The sequence below is a fragment of the Diaporthe batatas genome (genome assembly GCF_019321695.1).
Source record: "Diaporthe batatas strain CRI 302-4 chromosome Unknown Contig00008, whole genome shotgun sequence".
NCBI lineage: Eukaryota > Fungi > Ascomycota > Sordariomycetes > Diaporthales > Diaporthaceae > Diaporthe > Diaporthe batatas.
In genome coordinates, this window is record NW_025408555.1 from 1197794 (window position 1) to 1219749 (window position 21956).

Genomic DNA, 21956 nt, shown 5'->3' on the forward strand with positions numbered 1-21956 from the left:
GAGAACAATTGGGGTAGGGGAAAACAAGTATCACAAGGCAAATCATGTGGACGACCGATTGTTGTACAGTGTCCGTCGGAGGAAGGACTTCATTAAAGGCACACCCAGGCCAGGGCGAGTACTTGAGCAGAGTCGAATTCAGCGTCACATTAAAATGTCATAGAACGATAAGTAGGCGATGCCTATTAGTCTATGCACGTGGGAGGACGTGCCACAGCAGTCCATGCAAATAACATGTGCACCTTCTCTCGCCATATATGTATAAACCACATTTGTAAACACCCATTTCAACAACGCCTGCTCTGGGGGATATCGTCTTTGTTCTTGTTTCTAGAAACCACACCGCTCCGGGGCATGCCATAGGTCCGCTGCGCCCCCGTCTATCGGCTCGACATGCGGCCGATCGTGAAGGTGGCCACGATGACAACCGCCAGCGTCGCGATGGCACCAGGGAGGAGCAGCTCGTTGGGGACTCCCGAGATCACCTGCTCCGCCTGGGGCGCGTGCCTGCTGCGGTGTCTCCTGGCCCGCGCGCCCCGCGGCGACTCGTCCTCGCTGTCGTCCTCCTCGCTGTCGTCCTCGCCGTCGTAGTTCCTCCTCCTGCGCTCCCGCACGCTAGACGCCGGAGGTGTGGGGATGACCGTTTCGGGTGCGGGGGTTGGGGCGGCCGTAACTGGGGGCTTCTCCGGGTCGTGGACGAACAGGTCCACCTTGTCGTGGTGGCTCTGGCGCGCGAGTAGGATCGCCTCGAGGAGGTCCTGGTCGGTCGTGATGGACACCGAGTCGCCCTCGTCGTCCATGTAGCTGAGCGCAAACCCGTTGAAGGACAGCTTGCCGTCCTCGACCGTAGGCGCGCCGCCGACAGAGTCGATCTCGGAGCCGAGCTTCGAGATGATGTTGACGACGAAGGCGTCCATGCCCTGCGAGGCAATGACCTGCAGGCGGTGGGTGCGGCCGCTGGGCGTCTTAAACTTGAAGGGGAAGGGCAGCTCGCTGGGGGGCAGCTCTGGGGAGTGTGCCAGGTGGCTGTGCGGGGGCGATTCCACACCGGCGTGAGAGGCCGAGTCACCAGGCGCGACGCTGTCCAGGATACGGTCCCTATTGATATCGGGGGACATGAGCGAGCGCGAGCCGACGTGGCTGCGGTCGTGGTGGGTGCCGTCGCCCGAGACCATGGACTCTGTCTCGTGGTCCAGAGACAGCCAGAACTTGTTCCAGGCCGGGCCCTCGCTGTCGGTGGTAGACAAGCCGTTGATTTGCTCCAAGGTCGCGTATGTCAGCTTCAGCACGTCAACCATGCCAACAATCTCGCCGCCATCGTTCATGACCGGAAGGTTGAGGTAGTGGCCATCTACGGCTTTCGTTAGTATTGCATGGAAAACATAACGCTAGTCTGTGGACGTCCGTCACGTACCGTGCATTTTCCGGAGAGCGGCCTGGATGCTCATGTCCATGGGGGCAAAGTCCGGGTGTGGGGTCATGACACGAACAACACTGCAGGTGGCCGGATCCAAGCCTGGGGCAATAACACGGAGGACGACATCCTTGCTGGTGAATATACCGGTGATGGCGCCGTTGTCCGTGACCAGGACCGCGGTGGTGTGGTTCTCCTTCATCATCTGAGCAGCCTCCCTGACAGGAGTCCTGACGCTGACCGTGACGGGCGGGTCGCCGTTCAGGACGGTCTCCAGGGTGGGACCGGACATCTTGGTGCGCAGGGCCTCGACGTACTGGATGATCTGCTGGGGCTGGCTGGAACCAAGCTCGGACTGGACACCCTCGAGGGCGTCGTACAGCTTCCTCGAGGAGGAGTATGCCCTCTCGAGCTTCTCCATGGCGTCGTAGAAGCACTTGGTGATGTCGAGGATACCGGAGATGTCCTGGTTCTCGTCCATGACGGGCAGGTGGCGGAAGCCCTTGCGGACCATGAGGTCGAGGGCATCGGTGGCGCTGGTGTCGGTGCGGGCGCACAGGGGGTTCTTGGTCATGATCTCGGCGATGGTGACGTTGGCGGGCTTGTGGCCAGCCCCGACGACGCGGAAGGCCAAGTCCTTGGAGGTAAATATACCGGCAATCCTGTCATCGTCGTCGGTAACCAGCACGCAGTCCTCCCTCTTGGCGGCCATCAACTGGGCGGCCTCGGCGACGGTGGTCTGGGGCTTGATCTGGAGGGCCTGGCTGGGCTTCAGGGCGAGGACGGTGCCGGGAGGGGCCTTTCGCGTGTGCCTAGCGCGGCCGCTGAGGTGCTTCTTCTTGGAGAGGTCATTCTCCAGCTTCCGGCGGATGGCCTGGACGTAGAAGTCAGTAGGCATACCTCGAGACATGGCTGCGGGTTCTCCTGGCGGGCGTGGGCGTGGTGGGAGGAGGGGGACGCCTCAGCAGGCCGTGAATGTTGTCTTGTGAAGCTCGAGAGGAGAGGCGTGAAGGCGACATGGCTGCGGCGTGCGATGTGATGTTTTTACCCTCGACCTCCAGGGCCCCAGGGACGATGTTGGGGGAGCCCGGCTCTCGAGAAGATGGGCAATTTGGAGAGCAATGCAAGGCATCAAAAAAGGAGAGTGACTGACCTCGTCCCTCTTGGACTGCTTCTGTCTGCTGGTGCTGACCGTACTGGCCCCGCCTATCTCGCTATTAGTAGCGTAGCTCTCCTTGTGGGCGAGGTCTGCCCCGAGAACAGGCCTGGGGATGCCAGAGGCAGAGCTGGCGCCAGGCCCAGAGCCGGCGCCAGGTGCTGGGCTGTGGTTGAAGGTGGGAATGCGGCCACGATCGGCCCCACGGCTGGGCGTACCTCGCATGGTGCCTGACATTGCATAAACTTCCTCTCGGCCGGAGCGGGAGCGAGATTTAGCGGCCGGTGGCGTTCAGGCGGGTGTGGGCGGGTGTGGGCGTGGGTGAGCGATAATTGAGAATCGGGTGGTTTGGGATTTGGCTGGACTGGTTCGTTGGAGGGCGAGGGCGGAGGGCGGGAGGCGCGAGGTGAGGTCAGAGCAGGGCCTGAATCGAGCCTTGAAATCCCAGGGCTGTGGTCGACCGCAGAGTGGCAGGCCCCTCCAGTAATATGATATCAGCTGGGATCACAAGTGGACTGATGTCGGGGTACGAAAGGGGAGAGGGACTTTGTGGGATCCCGACTTTTTTGTTGTTTGTTTCCGCGGGGCACGGGCCAGTTCTTGAGGGACATGCCCAGCCGTTAGGGGGGCAGGGGGATGGGGGGCAGTACTATGTAGCATTTGGGCCCTTGGACAGGCAGGCTCGACAGGGTCACAAGGGCCAAAAACATGGCAGCAGGGGCAGTCCAATGACAATAGGCAATAAATAACACCGCGCTTGGCGTACATCTACGGTGGAAAATAAACAACATCAGGCCCCGGGCCCTGGCAGCCCCATCAGCCAGCCAACTGGGAAGTTGCCGGCAGCTGCATCAGACAGCGTCAAGGCATGGGATGAAACCTCACCCAAAATCAGCAGCCCTCCAAGGCTCATTTATTATCGACCCACCCCTGGTCGTTTCTCACCCGTCGCATTGATACGAATCCATTGGTCAGGGCCAGCCCTGCCAAAGCAGACAGTACACAGCAGACAGACCACCGACCACCGACAACCGACCACCGAGCAGCCCCCCCAGGAGGTTGGTTGCCCAAAATGTGTCAAGGAGAAATTGCGATGACGGTAACGAGCTCCCAGGGCAGGTCACCCGGTGAACCGTGTGGGAGGCCACCCCTCCGCTATCCGAACTAGGCTCCCCGGGAGCTGCCGAGGCACGGGAGCACAGGGAGCTCTTGACCGGAGCAGCCGAGCTGGACAGCCCGCCTGCATTTTCAAAGGTCTGTATCGGGGAACATGGTCAGTCATGTCCCACAAACCCCGTCTCCCGAGGTCTACTGGACAGAACTGGTCTTGATTGCATCAAGGCGGATTGACAGACACAATCCGAGGAGTGTGCAATCGCTGTGGACACACCTGCAGTGCATCCCCCCAGAGGTAGCAGCAGATCTGGCCGACCGGGCAGATGTTTGATCTCCCGTGCTTCTTCCACCGTTACATCCCGGACATAGTGTTCGTCTTATAGACATAGCTGTGTCAGAAACGGTCCCAGCAGCCAGTCACGCCTCCACACTTGTGATATCGGCCTCGTGAGACAAGCCAAGAGCAGAATCAAGTCTCCGGCCCACACGGCAAATTTTGGATGTGCCGGCGATCATTGAAGATGAGGGAATACTTGCAGAATAGAGGTAAGCAAAGGACAGGACCTACGATAGACCTGGAGAATTAAAAAGACAGGCAACATCAAAGTGTCGGGCTGGCATCCGGCGGGGAGGGGAGTGGGCAGGCGCACAATCTGCACATGTTAGCCAACCTTGGAATCGCTGCCCGCATTCAAAGTTTGGCAGCAGGGAATCTATGGCTTGCAGCGAGATGGCATGAATGAGTGTAGCTCCACAGGATCATACTCAGAATCCTGGGGATCACATATGTCAAGGTAAGCCACTGTGATCTGCCTCCTTGCGCTGGACAATTCCCCGTAGGAGGCTGTCCCATGCAAAGTTATTCCTACGAGGTTGTGCTATAAGAGGATACGTATAGCGACCCGGGGGACACGGTGAGGAATTCCCAGGCGGTTTACTGTGATGGTGATCAGACATTCGGCCGTCCTCTGTGCCAGCAGTTGGTGGATACTGTGTCTACTGGTTGCGCTTCTATTCCGCATACGTCCGAGGACATACATGGTGCCATCATACGGTAGTAAACGCTCAAGAACCAGTGCTTAAAAAAGATACGATAGGTCTAGAATTTATACCAATGAAGACAGAGGCCAGAAGCACCTGAAGAGATCTGGGGGGAAGATAAAAGAAGAACAAAAAACAGTAGAAGGGGACTAATCAGTAGAGAAGTCTAGGTCCATGTCAATGTTCAATGTCAGGATGCTGATGAGGGCTAGAATGATCTTGTTTCAATATTAAAACAGAAGCAGTGGGCTTAATTTTATTTTCTACCCGTGGGTCTCTGTTGTTATCACCTATTGCTGGCGCTGTCGGGGCTACAATTCCGCAACAGCCAAAGCCTCGCGACACCAACGGGACATTGTTCCAATATAAAAGTCAATTTTAACTGTAACATATCTCTTCTACATAGAATTTTAACATAAAGATAAAAATATGCTTAGGGTCATTAAACATAGTAGATTAATATAAAAATATTAATATAATTCTAAGGAAGGTCTGTCCCTAAAGTAAATTCTTTCAAAGAAAAAACAACTATATAAGGCATAAAACAACCCTTCCACGGTCATTCTAGCCTTAGAAATATTCTAAAAAAAAGGAGGGAATAGTCCAAAAATGGAAGGTCGTACGCGGATTCGAACCGCGGTCACCGGAAGGATACTGATTAATGAATCAGAATCCGATGTGATAACCAACTACACTATACAACCGTATTTGTTGTGGTGGGCCTTTAGTGTGGGGATTATATAGAAAACGAATATTCGAGTTTTCTCTTGCATGCAAGGCCCACAATAGTCAACAGCCAGGGCTGCAGGTACACAGTGATGTTAAAAAGCTGATTACTGTATAGAATAATGGTCCTAAGTCTATTAGTGTTTATAAACTATTACTTAATTCTCGATAAATCAATTGAACATATTTTAGAAGATCAAATTTGCCATTCAAAATTCAATATTTAAACATCTGTGGCCGTGGAAGAAATAATTGATATTCGGCGGTTGTAGAAAGGAGGCAGGTTGAAAAGGTCTTAGATTTGGGTGCTTGTCCTCAGGCCGCACTGTGCTCCCAAGTGCAGGGGCTCTGGGAAACTACCGTTAGTGCAGGGGTTGGACCCGTCGTGCGTTACCTAAGCCTGCACGCTCTGAACAGCAGTAGCAGAAACGGCAATGTACATGGGTACGGGGTACAATGGCGGTGGTGACCCTGAGCTGGTCCAGCTGCATCAATTTTTCTGGCGGCAGAAGACAGACAGACCAAGCTCCAATCGACCCCACGCGTCTACGCCCTGGGCAAGCAGTCTTCCAGCAACCTCACCACCACCAACCCAAACAACCCTGGGCCTCCTCCTCGCAACCTTCCCTTCCCTTGCCCTCCACCACTGCCTCGCCCTTGCTGCACATAATCGCCCAACATGTCTTTCGGCGGGCAGACCCCCACCATTATTGTCCTCAAGGAAGGTCAGTAAATGCCCCTCGTTGTCGCTTGTCCCACCACCCCTGGGAGCTCCCACCGTGGACACGCAGGCATATGATATTATACCACCAGCGAACCACCACGGCCGTGTGGCCCTTTGCTGACTCCCATCCAACAGGCACCGACTCCTCCCAGGGAAAGCCCCAGATCGTCTCAAACATCAACGCCTGCCTCGCAGTCCAGGCGACGATAAAATCGACCCTCGGGCCCTATGGCGGCGACCTGTTGATGGTCGACGAGAACGGCAGGCAGACGATCACAAACGATGGCGCAACCGTCATGAAGCTCCTGGACATTGTCCACCCCGCCGCCAGGATCCTCGTCGACATCGCGCGGTCGCAAGATGCAGAGGTCGGCGACGGCACCACGTCGGTCGTCGTCCTGGCCGGCGAGATCCTCAAGGAGGTCAAGGAGCACGTGGAGCAGGGCGTCAGTTCACAGACCATCGTCAAGGGCCTGAGGAGAGCCTCGCAGATGGCCGTCAACAAGATCAAGGAGATCGCCGTCAGCACCGACGAGGCGAACCGCAGAGACACACTCACCAAGCTGGCCGGCACCGCCATGACCAGCAAACTGATCAAGCGGAATACCGACTTCTTCACAAAGAGTGAGCAGGCAATCCACGACGGCGACGCTGCTGTGCAATCGATAGAATTGGTCCCCACCGTGCTAACACGTCTTGTACCACAGTGGTTGTCGACGCCGTGCTGTCCCTCGACCAAGACGACCTCGACGAGCACTTAATAGGGGTCAAGAAGATCCCCGGCGGCTCCCTGACCGAATCGCTGTTCATCAACGGCGTCGCCTTCAAGAAGACATTCGCCTACGCCGGCTTCGAGCAACAACCCAAGTCGTTCAAGAAGCCCAAGATCGTCTGCCTCAACGTCGAGCTCGAGCTCAAGGCCGAGAAGGACAACGCCGAGGTGCGCGTCGAGCAGGTTTCCGAGTACCAGGCCATCGTGGACGCCGAGTGGCAGATCATCTTCCAGAAGCTCGAGGCCATCTACAAGACAGGCGCCAAGGTCGTCCTCAGCAAGCTGCCCATCGGCGACCTGGCCACCCAGTACTTTGCCGACCGCGACATCTTCTGCGCCGGCCGCGTCGCCGCGGCCGACATGGAGCGCGTCGTCCAGGCCACCGGCGCCACGGTGCAGAGCACGTGCTCCGACATCCGCGCCGAGCACCTGGGGACGTGCGGGTCGTTTGACGAGCGGCAGATCGGCGGGGAGCGCTTCAACTTCTTCGAGGACTGCCCCGAGGCCAAGACGTGCACGCTGGTGCTGCGCGGCGGCGCGGAGCAGTTCATCGCCGAGGTGGAGCGGTCGCTGCACGACGCCATCATGATCGTCAAGCGGGCGATCCGCAACAAGACCATCGTGGGCGGCGGCGGCGCCTGCGAGATGGAGGTGTCGGCGTACCTGCACCGCTTCGCCGACAAGAACGTCCCGCACAAGCAGCAGGCCATCATCAAGTCCTTCGCCAAGGCGCTCGAGATCGTGCCCCGCCAGCTGTGCGACAACGCCGGCTTCGACGCCACCGACATCCTCAACAAGCTGCGCGTCGAGCACCGCAAGGGCAACACCTGGGCCGGCGTCGACTTTGTCGGCGAGGGCGTCGCCGACATGATGGAGCGCTTCGTCTGGGAGCCCGCCCTCGTCAAGATCAACGCCATCCAGGCCGCCACCGAGGCCTCGTGCCTCATCCTCGGCGTCGACGAGACCATCCGCAACGAGGAGAGCGCCGCGCCCCAGGCCCCCGGCAAGCCCCTGCCCCCCGGCGCCGCCCAGAGGGCCCTCCGGGGCCGCGGCCGGGGCATGCCCAGGCGGTAAGAAGGACGACGCGAGGGCGAGAGCGAGAGCGAGAGGGTGGACTTTGAGCTAGGCTGAAGTTTGTGGGCTGCATATTTGTTTCTTGTAACAAGAGGACCAAAACAACTACCGTGATACCTATGTCGGCGTCCATAGACAAGAGGAATGGGAAAAAAACAAGTGACATCTGTGAAGGGCAGCATCTGCCGTGCCTTGGGGATGCGACCAACATGTGCCAGACAGACCTGATGCCTTGTGGGTTCCACTGTCTGTGAGTGACAGACACACGTTGTCAGGGGCTTCCGGGGTCCGCAGGTCGTCCACGTCTGGCAAGAGAACGCCACTGCATGCTGAAAACAGCACCGAGCGCCAATACAAGGAATATGTGCTGGCTGCAAATACCGTCCGCACCATCGAGCACATTGTGACGACGCAAGGGGTATGCATGTATATAACAGAAGCGCTGACTCCCCTCCGTTGCCAGCCTGATTCACCACCACCCCCCCCCCTTGGCCATGATCAGGGACACCTTTTCTCTTGAGATGGATGAGGTCTGTACTTGATGCGTCAGGAGAGATGAAGCATGCGCCGCCTTCGCTTTGTTGACGAGAACTTGGAAGATGTCTCTGAGGATGGGTGGTATCTCGGGTCACTGGAAACACTGGCCCTTCTTGTCTCACCAACGAGCGCTTTTCACTTCGAAGGTTTGCAAAACCGGGAGAGGCCGCCTTGTGATCTTCCCGTTCCGTGTTGGCGCAAGACAAGCTCAGTTTCTCCTAGGCAGGGTCCCAGCCCTTTTCTACTACAGTCTCGTAGTAGTTACCTCCCTCGAACAGAATCCATACTTCCTTTAGCTCACATCCACTCCTTACCTGCTAGTCCTAATCGTAGAAATAGGGGGAGACCTGGCTGGTTATTACTAGGCGTGATAGTTACCATACTAATCCAGGTCCTCGAGCATATCACGGCTTGAAGTATCACGAGGCCCGGACCAGCCGGTCTCTTTATGTCAGTGGAACAAGTATCAGTCAATGTTGTCTCGCGCTGAGCCTTCTCATTGTCAGCCCTTGGCCCGTAGGACATTTGCTTACGTAGTTGGTTGGTGATACAATATCGTGATGATTCTTGTACACGCTCCTTCCTGCCATCTGGAGGGAGTCTGAACTAGCCAGACTCACAATGCCCAAGTTCTTCTGTTCCAAACATGCTGAGCTTTGATACCGCGGGGCTCAACAAGCACCTAGTCAGGCATACACAACGCGGCGGCTCGGGCTGCCACCAGAACACATCCGTGACATTACCACGCGGGCAACACGAAGCCAAGCTCTTTCCAGGAGGTAGCAGGCAGCTAGCCAGGTTGGTTGGTTGGTCGCCGTAACTATACACATACAATCTTGCAGTCCAGCCCGCGACGGGATGGAAGGACGGACTGACGGACGTACGGCATTCATACCCAACTATTACCATAGTGCCCCCTCCGACAGCTTTTGTCTCGGCTGGTTGGCGAGAAACCAACAGATCTACTATTTACTATCCATCTCACCAGCCGCACAGGGGCAGCAGAACATACAAGTGAGCAGCAACCAACCGAGCACCCGCCCTGCTTTCATTTGTCCGTCCGCACATCATGCAGTGTCGGAAAGAGGAGTAGTTGAGCACTTAGACAGGCTGGCCCGAGTCACCAAGACCACCGACACACATTCCGTCTGCCATATATCCAGCCAAGCCTGGTGGTGACCTAAATAGACCAAACTACACTACCTACCAACAGGCCCCACGCGAACCAACTGCATGAACCAAGTCTCGAAATAGCACCAAAAACTGGGGCATTCTGGGGCCGGTCCGGGCACGTTCACCATCCCGCAGGGCCGATGTAACAAAATTTCCAATCCCACGGGACAAAAAGAGAAGAAAAAAACCACCCGTTTTGGTACCGATCTCGGGACTTACTTGTATCCTGGGCAAGTTGTGCCACCGTTTCGTGCCGTCCACAAAGACCATTCATGATGATCCACACACACGCCTCGGTACATAACTTAGGGTAGTAGTACTGGTAGACAGATTTAGGCACCTGAGTGATAAGTCCGAACAAATAAACAATCCCCTTTTCGACATTCAGACCTGGTCGAGCAGGTCCACACGACCGAACTACGTAGGTAGGTAGGTAAATACATCTAGCTACAACAGCACCAAGCAGGGAGGAGACAAATAACAAGAAAGAGAAAACCCGTTGCTAGCATGCAATGTCCGCCTCGCTCATAGTAGTTATCAAGTAAAGGAATAAATAAGGCAAAATCGGGATACAAAAGGAAGTTAGCAGATCGAACAAATAAAATAAGATAAAATAAGTGAACACCGCCCCCCTGATCCCAGGTCCCCATACCAGCCAGACCAGACCAGAGCCATCCGGCCCAATCAGCCGCCTGCCTGCCTGCCTGCCTGCCTGCCTTTGTGTGAAGGGGCCAGGCTGCGCGCGTCTTGCTGCCCGCTGGCGTTCTATTAAACATCCCAAAGCAAAAAAAGAAAAAAAGAGAAACGCCTCACCGCCCACCCGGCAAGAAAGGCCTGCCGCCTTTCCCTGCGCTGACTCTCTCCGTGCGTTTTTAAGGTCTGCCCAGTCCCGCCAAGCGAAGCAAGACAGATCACGGCCTCTGCTGAGACGCAGCAAGCGCACTTGTATAGGAAACGAAACCGACAAGGAGGGAGGTAGACAGGTAGGTATAGGCGAGGCCAAAGACGGAGTACAAGAAGAGGATGCGCTGCTGATCCCGCTCGTTTCAAATCCCAAAGACTTCGCTCGAACATCGTACACAGAGGGTCAGATGGGGGATTTCGCCCCCGGCTGCCAGGCAGGTATGCTGCTATTTCTATTTAGCCCGAAGGCTATGACGGGCGAGGGCCGCCCCGGACTGCCACGGCTGTCAGACAGACCCGTTCTCGACAAAGTTGTCGTTGATAAAGATCAGGTCCTCGAGCCACTCGTCCCCGGGCGGCCCGCACAGCATGGTGTCCCCGCAGTCGGGCGGCACGGGCGACGGGCTGAGCTCGTCGCCCAGCGGGCTCGGCGCGAGGCTGCTGGACGCGAACCCGCTCGAGTGGCACGTGTCGGCGTCCCGCGTAGGGCTGGGGCTCGGGTCCAGGTCCGGCGGCGCGAGGTGGTGCTCCATGTCGACGATGTCCAGGCTCGGCAGCCCGTCCATGCGCAGGTCCATGTTGAGGTCGTCCTCCGTGGTGGCCAGGATGGCCGCGCTGTCGTGCCTGCTGCTGCCGCCCATGGGCGCGAAGCTCGGCCCGTTGTGGATGGGGTTGGTCCCGCTCAGGTGCGGCTGCGGCGGCTGGCTGAGGTCTCCGGGCGGCACGATGGTCGGCGGCGCGTTGGGGTCCGAGGCCCCCGGCACGCCGTCCTTCTTCTTTGGCGGCCTGCCGCGCTTGGCGGGCTCCTTGCGCTTCGTCCCTGGCGGTGCCCCGATGCAGTTGCCCCTGCCCTGGTGTCGGTGTAGTGCGTCTGCGCGGCTGAAGTCGCGGCCGCAGGGGCATACCCACTTCTTGTGCACGTCGTGGGTCCGCAGGTGTCTTCGCAGGTCGTGGGATCGCACAAAGAGTTTCCCGCAGAAGCCGTACGGGCACTTGTATTGCCTGTCGTCGAGATGTGTCTGGATGTGCGCTTTGCAGTTCTCCTTGCGCTCGAAGAATTGGCCGCATGTCTTGTCCTCGCTCGACCCGTCCTTGTTGGTAACCTGTTCGATCCATTTGCAGATGTATTTCTTGTTGGCGTCGGTCCCGGTGGAGGCCTTGTCACCAGGGGCGCCGGAATCTTGTGGTGCGGGTGCTCCAGGCGGGGACTCGGTCTCGCCAATGAGCTCAGAAATCTGCTCTGGCTTGATGGTCGACTCGACACGGTATTGCTCCATGTCACCATCTGCCAGACTCACGACGCTGTTGATGCTCTGTAAGCTCTGTGTCCGCTGATGCGCGCGCATGCGCCGGGTAGGGCTCGGGGACTGGCGGTTTCGGTTGGGGCTCCCGGATCCCCTCGGGGTGTGCATTGGGCGCAGGTCGGGGGCGCCCTGCAGGAGGTTGCCATGGGGATGTGGGCTTGCGTGGGAGAAGCTGTGGCGGGTTGGCGAGGGATCCGGGGTTCGGATGAGCTGTTCTATAACGGCTTCCCTGGTGGGCGAGGGTTGTCGTGCCTGCAGCAGCGAGTCCTTGAGGGGATTGCTGTGGTGCGTTGGCGAGGGCTCGGGGGTGGAGACGAATTCTCGGAAGCCCTGCCTTGTGGGAGACTGCTGTGGTGTTCGGATAAAGGACTGCATATCGGTGGGTTGCGAGTCGGGCCCGGGACTGAAGCTGGTGCACAGCGGGGATGCTGTCCTCGAGGGGATCATGGTCGACTCTGGAGCACCGCTGAAGGGGTTGTTATTGTTGAAGGGAAAGGTGGTCTGGCCCGGAGAGGGCATGGGAGACGACTCGTAGAAGGAGCCGCCGGGCACCGAGCCCAAAGGGCCGCCGAAGCCGGCGAGGTCGAAGTTTGTCAATTCCTCGTTGAGGCTCTCGAGCGCCGTGCCGGGAGACATGACTGGTGAGTAGTATGCTGGACGAAGGTTAGCAACTTGTGTGAAAAAGACCTGGGGCGTGCGTGTGGCCTTGGTGCCGCCCAATGGCTGTGAACGCACCCATGTTGTCCTCGAAGTTGTTAGAGGCAAAGACATCGCCGACGCCAATCAACCCATTTGAATTGGTCCTCTGCATGGGGCTGTGGAGGAAGACGGGCGGGCGCAGCTGGTGGTGGTTTGGCGTCCGAGGCAGAGTAGGGATTGCGCTCAGGCTCTGGCCGCGGCGGTGATGTGTTGGTGTGGAAGGCATAGCCTGCGGTGGCATGTGGAAATTGTTGAACTCTGCGTCCTGGCCCTGGCCCTGGGTCTGGCCCTGGGTATGCTGCTGCTGGTGTTGTAGGTGGAGATGATTGTTATGGTTGAGCTGCTGGGGAGGATGTTGCGAATGCTCAAACTTGAGGGGCGAGCCTGACCACATGTTGACCTGTCGAGGGCGCCTGGTCCTCTCGGGATGCAGGCACACAAGCAAGATTTAGCCGGGGGAGCGAGCGTTCGCGGGATGGATTGGACGGTGGACCGGCTGTAAACAATGGGAGGCAGAGGTGGGATGGGCCACGGGTGTGGACGACTAAAAAAAGGAAAAGAGCGTTGCAACAGGCATTACGCTGGGGTGTGATTGGCCGCCTCCACAGTTTGTTGCAGCTGAGAATGTCAACTCTGCATGTGTACTAGGGTGTCGGGTTGTGTGTGTGTTTCCGAGAGTGTGTGTGTGTGTGTTGGTCGGGTTGTGTGTGGCATGGCATGGTGTGCGTTGTGCTTGTCTGATATGGCGCCTCCTCCTCTCTCTCGTCAGCCTGGTTTCGCGAGGACGTGCCGGGCAGCGCCAGGGTGTGGATTGGCGCCTGTGGGTCGTCACGACCGTCCAGCCCGTCTGGGCATGGTTGGATGGAGCCCCGTCAACATTGTGACGCTCAGTTGCGGGGCAACCGTTTTGGAGACGCGAATGCTGCCACGAACGGCGTCGAGCTCGCGTTTCTGTGGGCCATAGCTCCCTACAGGCCAATCCCCTGCTCGCTACAGCCCCCGGTCCCGTTCCTGCCGCCCGCCTGCCCGTTTCCCGACGTGTGCCCGTTTCGCTCGGAACTGCTCCCTCCAGCTTGTCACTCGGTACTCCACACTGCAGCACCTCCCGTACCACAGTAGCGTACCGGGTACGGCAGTACGGAGTACACACATACGGAGAATTAACCAGCTTCTGTTCTGGGCCGTCTGGCTGGCCGGACGGAGGTCGCGCTAAGGACCCAGCGTGCCGCCCGTTTGCAACCCTTGACCCTGGCTCGATGAATGAATGCTCTGCAATTGCATCATGATGAAACTCTTTATACCCCTGTCTCTCGTCCACCGCTCCTGTTCAACAACATGTCCAAGATTAATGATAATAAATGGTCGCAAAATCTCAACGTGCCATGCTGGGTATTGGCCCCTAACGACTCTGCCAACTCATCAGCGACAGAAAAAAAACATGAGGTCCATGGCCGGACGGGACAGTCGGTCAGGCCGTCATGCCGTCAGCGGGTCTGCCAGTTCTGCCAGTCTGCCTGACTGTCTTACTTTTCGGGCGGACGTGTCAGATGTACCACATTCTTGAACAGCGCACCCAGCTGCTCAGCTGCCCAGCCTTCTTCGCAGTACCCGACGTTTGCTCTTTTGCCGAGTCATTTTTCTCGTACTCCGTCGACTCCGGAGACGCCAGTGCTCCACCACATCGGAGCCGGCCAAGGTTGTGTCTGGCAGATGGGCTGGACAACCTTGAAAGTGCCTGCCTGTGCGACGAGTCGAGGTCTCCTGTTGATCAGTGCTCGGCCTTGGGCCTTGGCGAACCACACGCGCTTGCGGCGTCAGATGCTGCATCTCGATCTAGATCCGACCAGTGCTGACATCATCATTGGTCTGCAATGCCATTGCCATAGTTCTGTACACACACCAGCAAATAGCACGATTGTTGGCTGCAAAGCTGCAAAGCAGCATATGTCCTGCATGGCATTCTGTAAAACCCTATCTCCTGAGAGCGTGTCTCCAATCCCCAAGCCATGCAGTTCGTCGAGCTGATCGACAGACTCGCATCAGCCGAGCCAAGACCAGGCCTGCATCCCATCCCGGGAACGAGGCGAGGCCCCTGACCACCGAGGCGGCGATATGCCCGCCCCTAGTATATTATATAGCACTTCTCTTCCTGCCGCCGTCGCCCCCACCGCCGCGCAGCTCCTCCTCGCCGCCGCGATGGGCGCCTTCCTCACGGCGGCCTTCAGCCTTCAGCCTCGCCCACCCCGCCGCCGGGGTGCTGTCGCGGCGGCTGGGGGTGAGGGGTCGCTTGTGAGGTGGTACGATGGCTATGTCGGGTGTGGTAGATTTGCGTGTTGCTGGTTAGCGGGAGGAACTTTGCTAGGGGATGGGTCAATTCTGGCTTGGTGAGGAAGATGAGCGCCATGTGAGGCGATGTGATATGATGTGGAATCGCCTTGGTAGCATGAGAATCATGATCTAATGTCATTTCACAGAGAGCACAACGGAACTAGGGTTTTCTAATCATGGGTTATGGATTGGTCATAGTCTACATATGTATCTCTTGCATCCTTGGACACCTCCATTCTTTCCCCTTTTTAGATGTTTTTTTTTTTTTTTGAGAACGGAAATTCGCGTACCCTCAATCGGAAGGCGCGTACCCATCTGCTGACTAAGAAGTATTCTATACAAGACGACTTCTTCTCGAAAGGGCCGGCTGGGGCGAAGGGGGCGAGCCCCGGAGCGCGAAGCATAGCGGAGGGCCGTGAGTAGGGCCGGTAGGCACGACCCGAGTTCCCAGAGGACCAACCCGCCCTGTTTGTGGTCCCTTATCGCGAAGAAGCCTTATTTGTTGAAGTCGTGAAGACTTTGAGGCTTTGTGCTCTGATTGGTCGAATAGTAGGGAGGGTACGCGCCTTCCGATTGAGGGTACGTGAATTTCCGTTCTCTTTTTTTTTGCGTGGCCAGCCGGCCAAGTGAGTCGACAGAGCACACCTCGGCAAGCTGTTTTGTGGTTTACAATTTTTTTCTTCTTTTGTTGGTCTCCCACAATGCCCCAAAATTTTGAGGTCGGAAGATAATGATATGAGTTATTGAGGATGTGGCCGGTTGTTGCCCCCAGAAGAATGTGTTGAACCGCAGAAGGAGTATCTCAACCGGTGGTGGACTTTTTCATCCAAGGGGGAGTTGACTCGACCCCAAGGAGTGGAGGGTATGTCAGCACCACGGCGAGGGTTTCTTTTATGCTTGGAGCATTGGAATCGATTCCAGCGGTTGTAGGACCTTGTGTGCCCAGCGGAGCGGCTCGCAGCCAGTTGCGAGTGTCGTGCGGGCAGGCGAGGAATTCTTGTGAAGGAGTGAACTCGACTTCGCAAGGAATTCGGGGAAGGATGTAGGGTGTGGTCCGGGTAGGCGAGGAATTCTTGCGAAGGAGTGAACTCGACTTCGCAAGCAATTCGGTGGAGGATGTAGGGTGTCATGCGGGTAGGCGAGGAATTCTTGCGAAGGAGTGAACTCGACTTCGTAAGGAATTCGTCAGAGGATGTAGAGTGTTGTGGGGTTTTCCTCTAAAATGGGGGCAGCGTTTCCTCGGCTGCACAAACTGCCAGGACGAAGCCTGACTTCCTCTCATGTGTTGATACAAATATCTGTTCAGTGTGATGTCGGGGGCCAGCATTTCTGGCAGTCCGTCCGGGGCGTGGTCGACAAGCAAGAGCTGCTTCGGAGGCGACCACGTCTGCCTTTTATTTGTACATTTTTTTGTTGCTTTTTCTTTTCTTTTTTTTTTCTTTTCGGTCTTGTGTGCGTCTTTCTGTCCGTCCCGTCGGCCCGATCAGTCGGTAGTGGTCGGCGGTGAAAGGACGAGTGGTTCAGAAGACGTTGTCCTGCCCGAAGTTGGCGAAGTTGCCGTACAGGTCAACCAAGTCGCTGTTCCACTTGCGAGCCCACTCGATGGTGATGGGCCTCCTGCGATCGCTGATCACTATTGAAGGACATTCTCGTCAGTATTTCGGGGACGGGTACTTATTAGGCTGCAGGGAAGGGGAGCATGTATGTCACTTACCTTGCTTGCAGTACTTGCGCACCAGCACATCTGTGTCGCCACCACCAGCGTCGCCACAGCACTCTTCCAGGTGGCGGACGGTGCCACTCATGTTCCGGAGAGGGTGCACAGTGAAAGCATCCGGGCTGTTGTCGTAATTCGCCCTGGGGCAGCCCTTCGTGGGGCAGTGCATGACGTACAGGGCGTACTGGTCGCCAAAGGTGTACGCGAACACCCACGGGCGGTTGGCGATGGGACCCTTCTCGTTGAAGGCGGTCCTGGTGTTGGCGGTGGTCCTGTACTTGGACATCTTGCTCAGCTGCGTGACGGTGATGGTGCCCTGGTCGGTGAGGCCGAGTCTCCTGGTGGCTGGCACGCGCGGCGGCGCATTATCCGCGGCCTGCTGGTGAGCCGGACCAGCTACCACAGGCTCGTCTTGCTCAGGTGATTCCCGCTCGAAGAGGACACCTGGCTCAGGGGATTCCTCCTTAAAAGGCCCGGCTCCTGGCGCGGGGGATCCCTCAGGCGTGAACGGCTCGGGGACAGGGCTGGGGGCGAGACCGGCCCACCGTTCCTCAAGCTTCTCTTGTCCTTGCAATTGCTGGAGGCGGGTTTGGACCACCCGTCCCGAAAGACGCTGGTAATCCTCCAGGCTGGGTTGCTCGCTGGCCCCAGCAGCTGCAGACTCAGCAGCAACAGGCGCTTCAGCCAAGGCATGAGACGTCTTCTGCCTCTTCGAAGCCCGCGCGGGTGTGGTGCTGGCACTATCGTCACCGCCGTCGCGAGACCGCTTGCCCGACGAGTTTGTGACCGGAGCAGCTGCAGCCTTGCCCTTGGCAGAAGCGGGAGCCTCGCTCTGGGAGGCAACAACAGGAGCCTCGCCCTGGGAAGCAGCAGCATCGACATCCTCACCCTGGACGGGAGCAGCGGCAGGAGCCTCGCTCTGAGAGGCAACAGTAGAAGAAGCCTTGCCCTGGGCGGCAGCAGCAGTAGGAGCCTCACTCTGGGAGGCAACGACAGGAGCCTCGCTCTCGACGGGAGCAGCGGGAGCCTCGTCCTCGGTAGCAGCAGCAGGAGTGTCGTCCTGGCTGAGCCTCTTGCGCTGCCTCTTGTGCGGCTGCTCAGCGGCGTCGGCCTCGATGTCGTCGCGGCTTCGCTTGCGTGACAAGCTCGCGCGGGCAGAAGCAGGCGCCTTGCCCTTGTTGGCGGCGGAGACAGGAGTACGAGCAGGAGCCTTGCCCTTGGCGGCGGGCGAGGCCGAGGCCGAGGCGGAAGCCGGAGCCTCATCGGCAACCTTGCGCCTCTTGGGGACGGGAGCCTCGTCCTCGGAATCCTCGTAGTCAGGAAGATCCCACGCCTGCTTGTTGGGTGAGTTGTGGGCGCTGGCATCGGCCCCGTCCTCACCATCTGAAGACAGCTGATAACTCATGCAGCTGTCATCCGCCCCGAGCTCGTCGGCTCCCTCGGGCGGGGGACCGAAGCGATCCGCATTCGGGTCCGGGTACTCGTACATGTCAAAAAAGCTCTGCTCTCCAGCGGGGCTCTCGTGCGCCTCGTCACCATGGGGACGAGGGGAAGGCTGCTGGGGCGAGGCTGAGGGGCCGGACGCCTGTGTGTGGCGGCGAACGGGAGCCGGGGTCGCGTTGCCGACGTTGCCGCTGTTGAAGTCCATGGCCTTCTCCCTGGCCTTCCAAGCCTGCTCAATGAGGTTCAGACCCTTCTTGCTCCTGCACGAGGATGGCAAGGGCGTGCGACGAGGGGTCGGGGTCATGTTCTCCGTGATAGGCTTGTTTGCCAGGATTCTCGCGACCGGAGTGTCTTCGTCGCGGATTGTGATGAGACTGACGTCTCCAGCATCTTCTGGCTCGGGGTGGCGACGGGGGGTGGGGGTCATGTTCGCCGTGATAGGCTTGTTAGCCAGGATTCTGGCGACCGGAGTGTCTTCGTCACGGATTGTGATGAGAGTGACGTCGCCAGCATCCTCTGGCTCGGGGGTCTTCTCCTCTGGCTCAGAGTCATTCTCCTCTGGCTCATCGGACAACTTCTGCTTTCAAGTGTTAGCAAATGTCTAAGTAAGAGGCACTGACGGAATCGACACAACCCAGACATGGGAAGCTGACATACCTGAGAAGACTTGGCGCCTGGGGATGCACCTTGTCCCTTGTTCATATCGGCCTGCGCGAGCGCTTCTCCCTCGCGGGGGCTCTTGAGCTCGTCGAGCTGGCGGTCCAGGGCCGCAAGCCCGGCTGGCAGCGGGAGAAACTTCTCCGCCAGAGCCTGCTTCAAAAGCTCGATCTGCTGCTGCTGGAGGGCAGACTCCTCGTTCTTGCGAGAGCACATGACGCGATAGCTCTCAATTACCAGCTCGTTGTCGCCGGTGCGGTTGCCGTGGGTGGTGGACACCTCCCTCGTTGTGGGATTGGACTCGGCCATGGTGATGGTGAGTCGAGGTGATACTAGGGGAGAAAAGTATGGCGAGGGGGGAAGGTTGGGGTGTAGAGGCTCTTGTGTAATTTGGTAGTTGCGGATTGTTTGTCCGCTTGGGTGGGATGATTGTGTAGTAGGTGAATTGACAGCTCAATGTAGGCTGAAAGTGTTTTCTGGCCTTTGGGCAGAGAAGAGTCGGTGCGACGTCCTGTCGGGGCAGAGTCAGTGATCAGCGAGTGCTGACAATGTTTGGGATTGAGGAAGGTCGGTCAAGAACAATTGAACCATTTGTAGCGGTCGCAGGACAACAGGTCTTTGGGCAAGATACGAGGTGGTTGAGGTCTCGGGTTGGAGTATCAAACGGGATGAGGAGGGTAGAAGGTGGTGGGTGGGTATTTACCTTGGTGTCAATTGATGTTTAGGCACAGAAGAGTCGGCGCAACGTACTGTTGCGTACTGTTGCTGTCGGGGCAGAGTTAGCGAGTGCTGGTAATGTGTGGGATTGAAAAGGGTCTGTCAAGAACCAGCGGTCGCAGGACGACAGGTCTTGGGCAAATTACGAGGTGGTGAATGAGGTCTCGTGTTGGAGCAGTGAATGGCAAAGTGGGGCAGAAGGTGGTGGCTTGGTGTTTATTTACCTTGGTATCAATTGATGGTTGGGCAGACAAGAGACGTCAAGCAGAGAAGAGTCGTCTTGACGTCCTGTCGGGGCAGAGTCAGTGGGCGTTGGTGGTGTTTGGGATTGAGGAAGGTCGGTCAAGGACAGGTCTTTGGGCAAGATAGAGGTGTGAGGTCTCGTGTTGGAGTAGTAAACGGCGAAAGGAGGAAGAAGGTGGTGGCTAGGTGTTTATTTACCTTGGTATCAATTGATTATTAGGCCGGCTGGCAAAGAAGAGTCGTTGCGACGTGCTGTCGGGGTAGAGTCAGCGAGTGTTGGTGATGTTTGGGATTGAGGTCGGTCGGTCAAGGGCCAGCGGTCGCAGACGACAGGTCTTTGGGCAAGATGGAGGTGGTGATTTGAGGTCTTAGGTTGGAGTAGGAAACGGGGCAAGGAAGAAGAAGATGATGGCTGGGTATGTATTTACCTTGGTGTCAATTGATTGTTGACAGGTTTGGTCGCTGGCTTGGGTAGACACTGGGTTGTCAACCTTCGAAGATCTGGAAGGCGGCGCAGCTGATCAAGGTCGCTGTGCGAAGACCAAGCACCAGATTGTGGCAGCACACAGAATCGACAAGATTGATCTTGTGTACAAGAGTGCAGAGAAGTGCTGGTGGTCTGATCGATGTGTGTCTGTGGGGAGTCTGGTGGGTGGAATGTGTCGGGGGTGGAGGTGTGGTGAGGTGGGTGGTGAGGTGGTTGATGGAGGGGTGGATGGAGGTTGGTTGATGGAAGGGTGGATGGAAGTCGACAGTCGCTCAGGAGCGAAGGTGGCAGCTCGAAATTTGTGGGAAAGGATTCAATGGAGCGAGTTGGGTGAATGACGCTCAAACTCACATTGGTGAGCTTCAACAAACACCCAATCTTGTAAACAAACGGCAGTATGCGTAAACGACCTCTGAGCGGGAGCTCTCACGCCCCAGGCGACCAACAACACTACTCAGTAAGTAGGTGTTTACGCGTTTTCATTCACCGCCCAGGTGACTATAACTATTCACTTCCTTTACTTGGCTGATGTGACAAGGTAGCTGTAGGTCTCGCACGTATGCAAGTAGGTAGCTACTCGACAACACTCTTCAGGAATGCCTACATGTGAAACGGAGACGAGTAGCCTGGCCTCCACCTTTCTAGAGGCGCATTGAAGGTAAAGAGCTGCCCTGCCAGAACGCGTGGCCTAGACAGACTCAACAAACAATATTGTGAGGATCGATCGCAAGCTGAAGTCAGGTAGGCCGTGGACTTCACGCGGACTCGGGTACAAGCTACTGCTAAGGGCAGAACAGGGACTGTTTCCCCTCGGAAGTGGGCTCTTGGTCGCAACAAAAATCTGCTGAGCCCCCTCCACCCAAACTCAGCGCGACCTCGACGGACACAACGCCAGAGCGAATCCCCTCTGATCTCCACATCGTCACCCTGCCTCCGCCGTGTTGTAGCGCGCAAGGTAACAAGAAACAGAACCCACTCTGAAAATCCAGTCACGGCTAACGTATCTGTCTGTTCAGTGTCCTCGCCGTTGAATACTTTGCCAAGTACGCTGCTAAGCGTTTGTCGGCAAGAAGGAAGAATTCATGTAGGAGTGGCCGATCCTCCAACGACTGCGTGAAGAGGAAAAGATGGTGACCAAGGAGATACTCTACCCTCGCCTGGAGTAGGCGGTCGACCAACTCTTTTGCTTCATTTCGAAACAACGAAGAGAAAGCTTGAACAGTGGGACCCTGAAAAGTTCCAGATGCAAATTGACACCCTTGTTTTGACCATCCCCAGCCAGTAGAATCGCAATTTCGAAGCTCTGGGCAAACGACTGCCCCTCGAAGCCCCCCGAGCATCGTATGTTGACAGGCCCGACTTGGCTGTTTAGAACCCAGCGGTGCAGTTTGTTACCGAGGCCGACGGCCTGTGAAAATGTACCCTGGCCGAGGCTCTTAGCAAACATGGTCTCGGTTTGGGCTTGCCCCACATGCTCAAGGGAATGAAATACTAAGCAAGATCGATGCTCAATTACTCGTAGACGGCTGTGAGATGTTGTGCCATGATGTGATGGAGCAGGCGATCGATCAGTATCGCGACAAGGCTGATGACCGCATCCCAATGCCTGGTTAGGTCCCTCGCGGTGCGAAGAGACAAATTGTGGCCGCTTGCAGAAGTATGACGGGGTGGATAGTGTTCAATCACGCGGCAGCTCCCCAGGTCCCCGCAGAAATCACCGAGGAA

The 21956-nt window shown here is 57.3% G+C and overlaps 4 protein-coding genes across 4 annotated transcripts; 1 reads left to right on the forward strand and 3 right to left on the reverse strand.

Annotated features, from left to right (window-relative positions):
* Positions 1 to 127: 127 nt before the first annotated feature.
* KVR01_007598 (uncharacterized protein) lies at positions 128 to 3257 on the reverse strand. The gene is made up of 3 exons (XM_044785917.1): positions 2568 to 3257; positions 1415 to 2288; positions 128 to 1351 (listed from the first exon to the last, which is right to left on the reverse strand). Exons 1-3 carry the CDS (start codon positions 2805 to 2807, stop codon positions 381 to 383), a joined length of 2085 nt encoding a protein of 694 aa, XP_044643851.1. The 5' UTR covers positions 2808 to 3257; the 3' UTR covers positions 128 to 380.
* Positions 3258 to 5956: 2699 nt separating this feature from the next.
* Positions 5957 to 8867, forward strand: KVR01_007141 (chaperonin-containing T-complex subunit CCT7). Its single transcript, XM_044783512.1, has 3 exons — positions 5957 to 6178; positions 6313 to 6801; positions 6885 to 8867. The coding sequence occupies exons 1-3, from the start codon at positions 6133 to 6135 to the stop codon at positions 8021 to 8023; spliced, it is 1674 nt and encodes a 557-aa protein (XP_044643394.1). The 5' UTR covers positions 5957 to 6132; the 3' UTR covers positions 8024 to 8867.
* A 1228-nt stretch (positions 8868 to 10095) lies between these two features.
* Positions 10096 to 13386, reverse strand: KVR01_007120 (uncharacterized protein). The gene is made up of 2 exons (XM_044789007.1): positions 12676 to 13386; positions 10096 to 12593 (listed from the first exon to the last, which is right to left on the reverse strand). The coding sequence occupies exons 1-2, from the start codon at positions 13031 to 13033 to the stop codon at positions 10924 to 10926; spliced, it is 2028 nt and encodes a 675-aa protein (XP_044643373.1). The 5' UTR covers positions 13034 to 13386; the 3' UTR covers positions 10096 to 10923.
* A 3101-nt stretch (positions 13387 to 16487) lies between these two features.
* On the reverse strand, positions 16488 to 19093 carry KVR01_007112 (uncharacterized protein; the record flags this gene model as incomplete). Its single annotated transcript, XM_044784933.1, has 3 exons — positions 16488 to 16600; positions 16682 to 18704; positions 18785 to 19093. The coding sequence occupies 3 exons, from the start codon at positions 19091 to 19093 to the stop codon at positions 16488 to 16490; spliced, it is 2445 nt and encodes an 814-aa protein (XP_044643365.1).
* Between the last annotated feature and the right edge of the window lie 2863 nt (positions 19094 to 21956).

Bases quoted from the DNA above. Each gene is read 5' to 3' on its own strand.
- KVR01_007598 (XM_044785917.1), bottom strand. From the start codon at position 2,807: ATGTCAGGCACCATGCGAGGTACGCCCAGCCGTGGGGCCGATCGTGGC. The intron at 2,289-2,567 runs GTCAGTCACTCT...TTCTACGTCCAG, and splicing joins AGCAGTCCAAGAGGGACGAG to GCCATCCGCCGGAAGCTGGA. The intron at 1,352-1,414 runs GTACGTGACGGA...CGAAAGCCGTAG, and splicing joins CGCTCTCCGGAAAATGCACG to ATGGCCACTACCTCAACCTT.
- KVR01_007141 (XM_044783512.1), top strand. From the start codon at position 6,133: ATGTCTTTCGGCGGGCAGACCCCCACCATTATTGTCCTCAAGGAAG. The intron at 6,179-6,312 runs GTCAGTAAATGC...CCCATCCAACAG, and splicing joins CATTATTGTCCTCAAGGAAG to GCACCGACTCCTCCCAGGGA. The intron at 6,802-6,884 runs GTGAGCAGGCAA...CTTGTACCACAG, and splicing joins TACCGACTTCTTCACAAAGA to TGGTTGTCGACGCCGTGCTG.
- KVR01_007120 (XM_044789007.1), bottom strand. From the start codon at position 13,033: ATGTGGTCAGGCTCGCCCCTCAAGTTTGAGCATTCGCAACATCCTCCC. The intron at 12,594-12,675 runs GTGCGTTCACAG...ACCTTCGTCCAG, and splicing joins CAACTTCGAGGACAACATGG to CATACTACTCACCAGTCATG.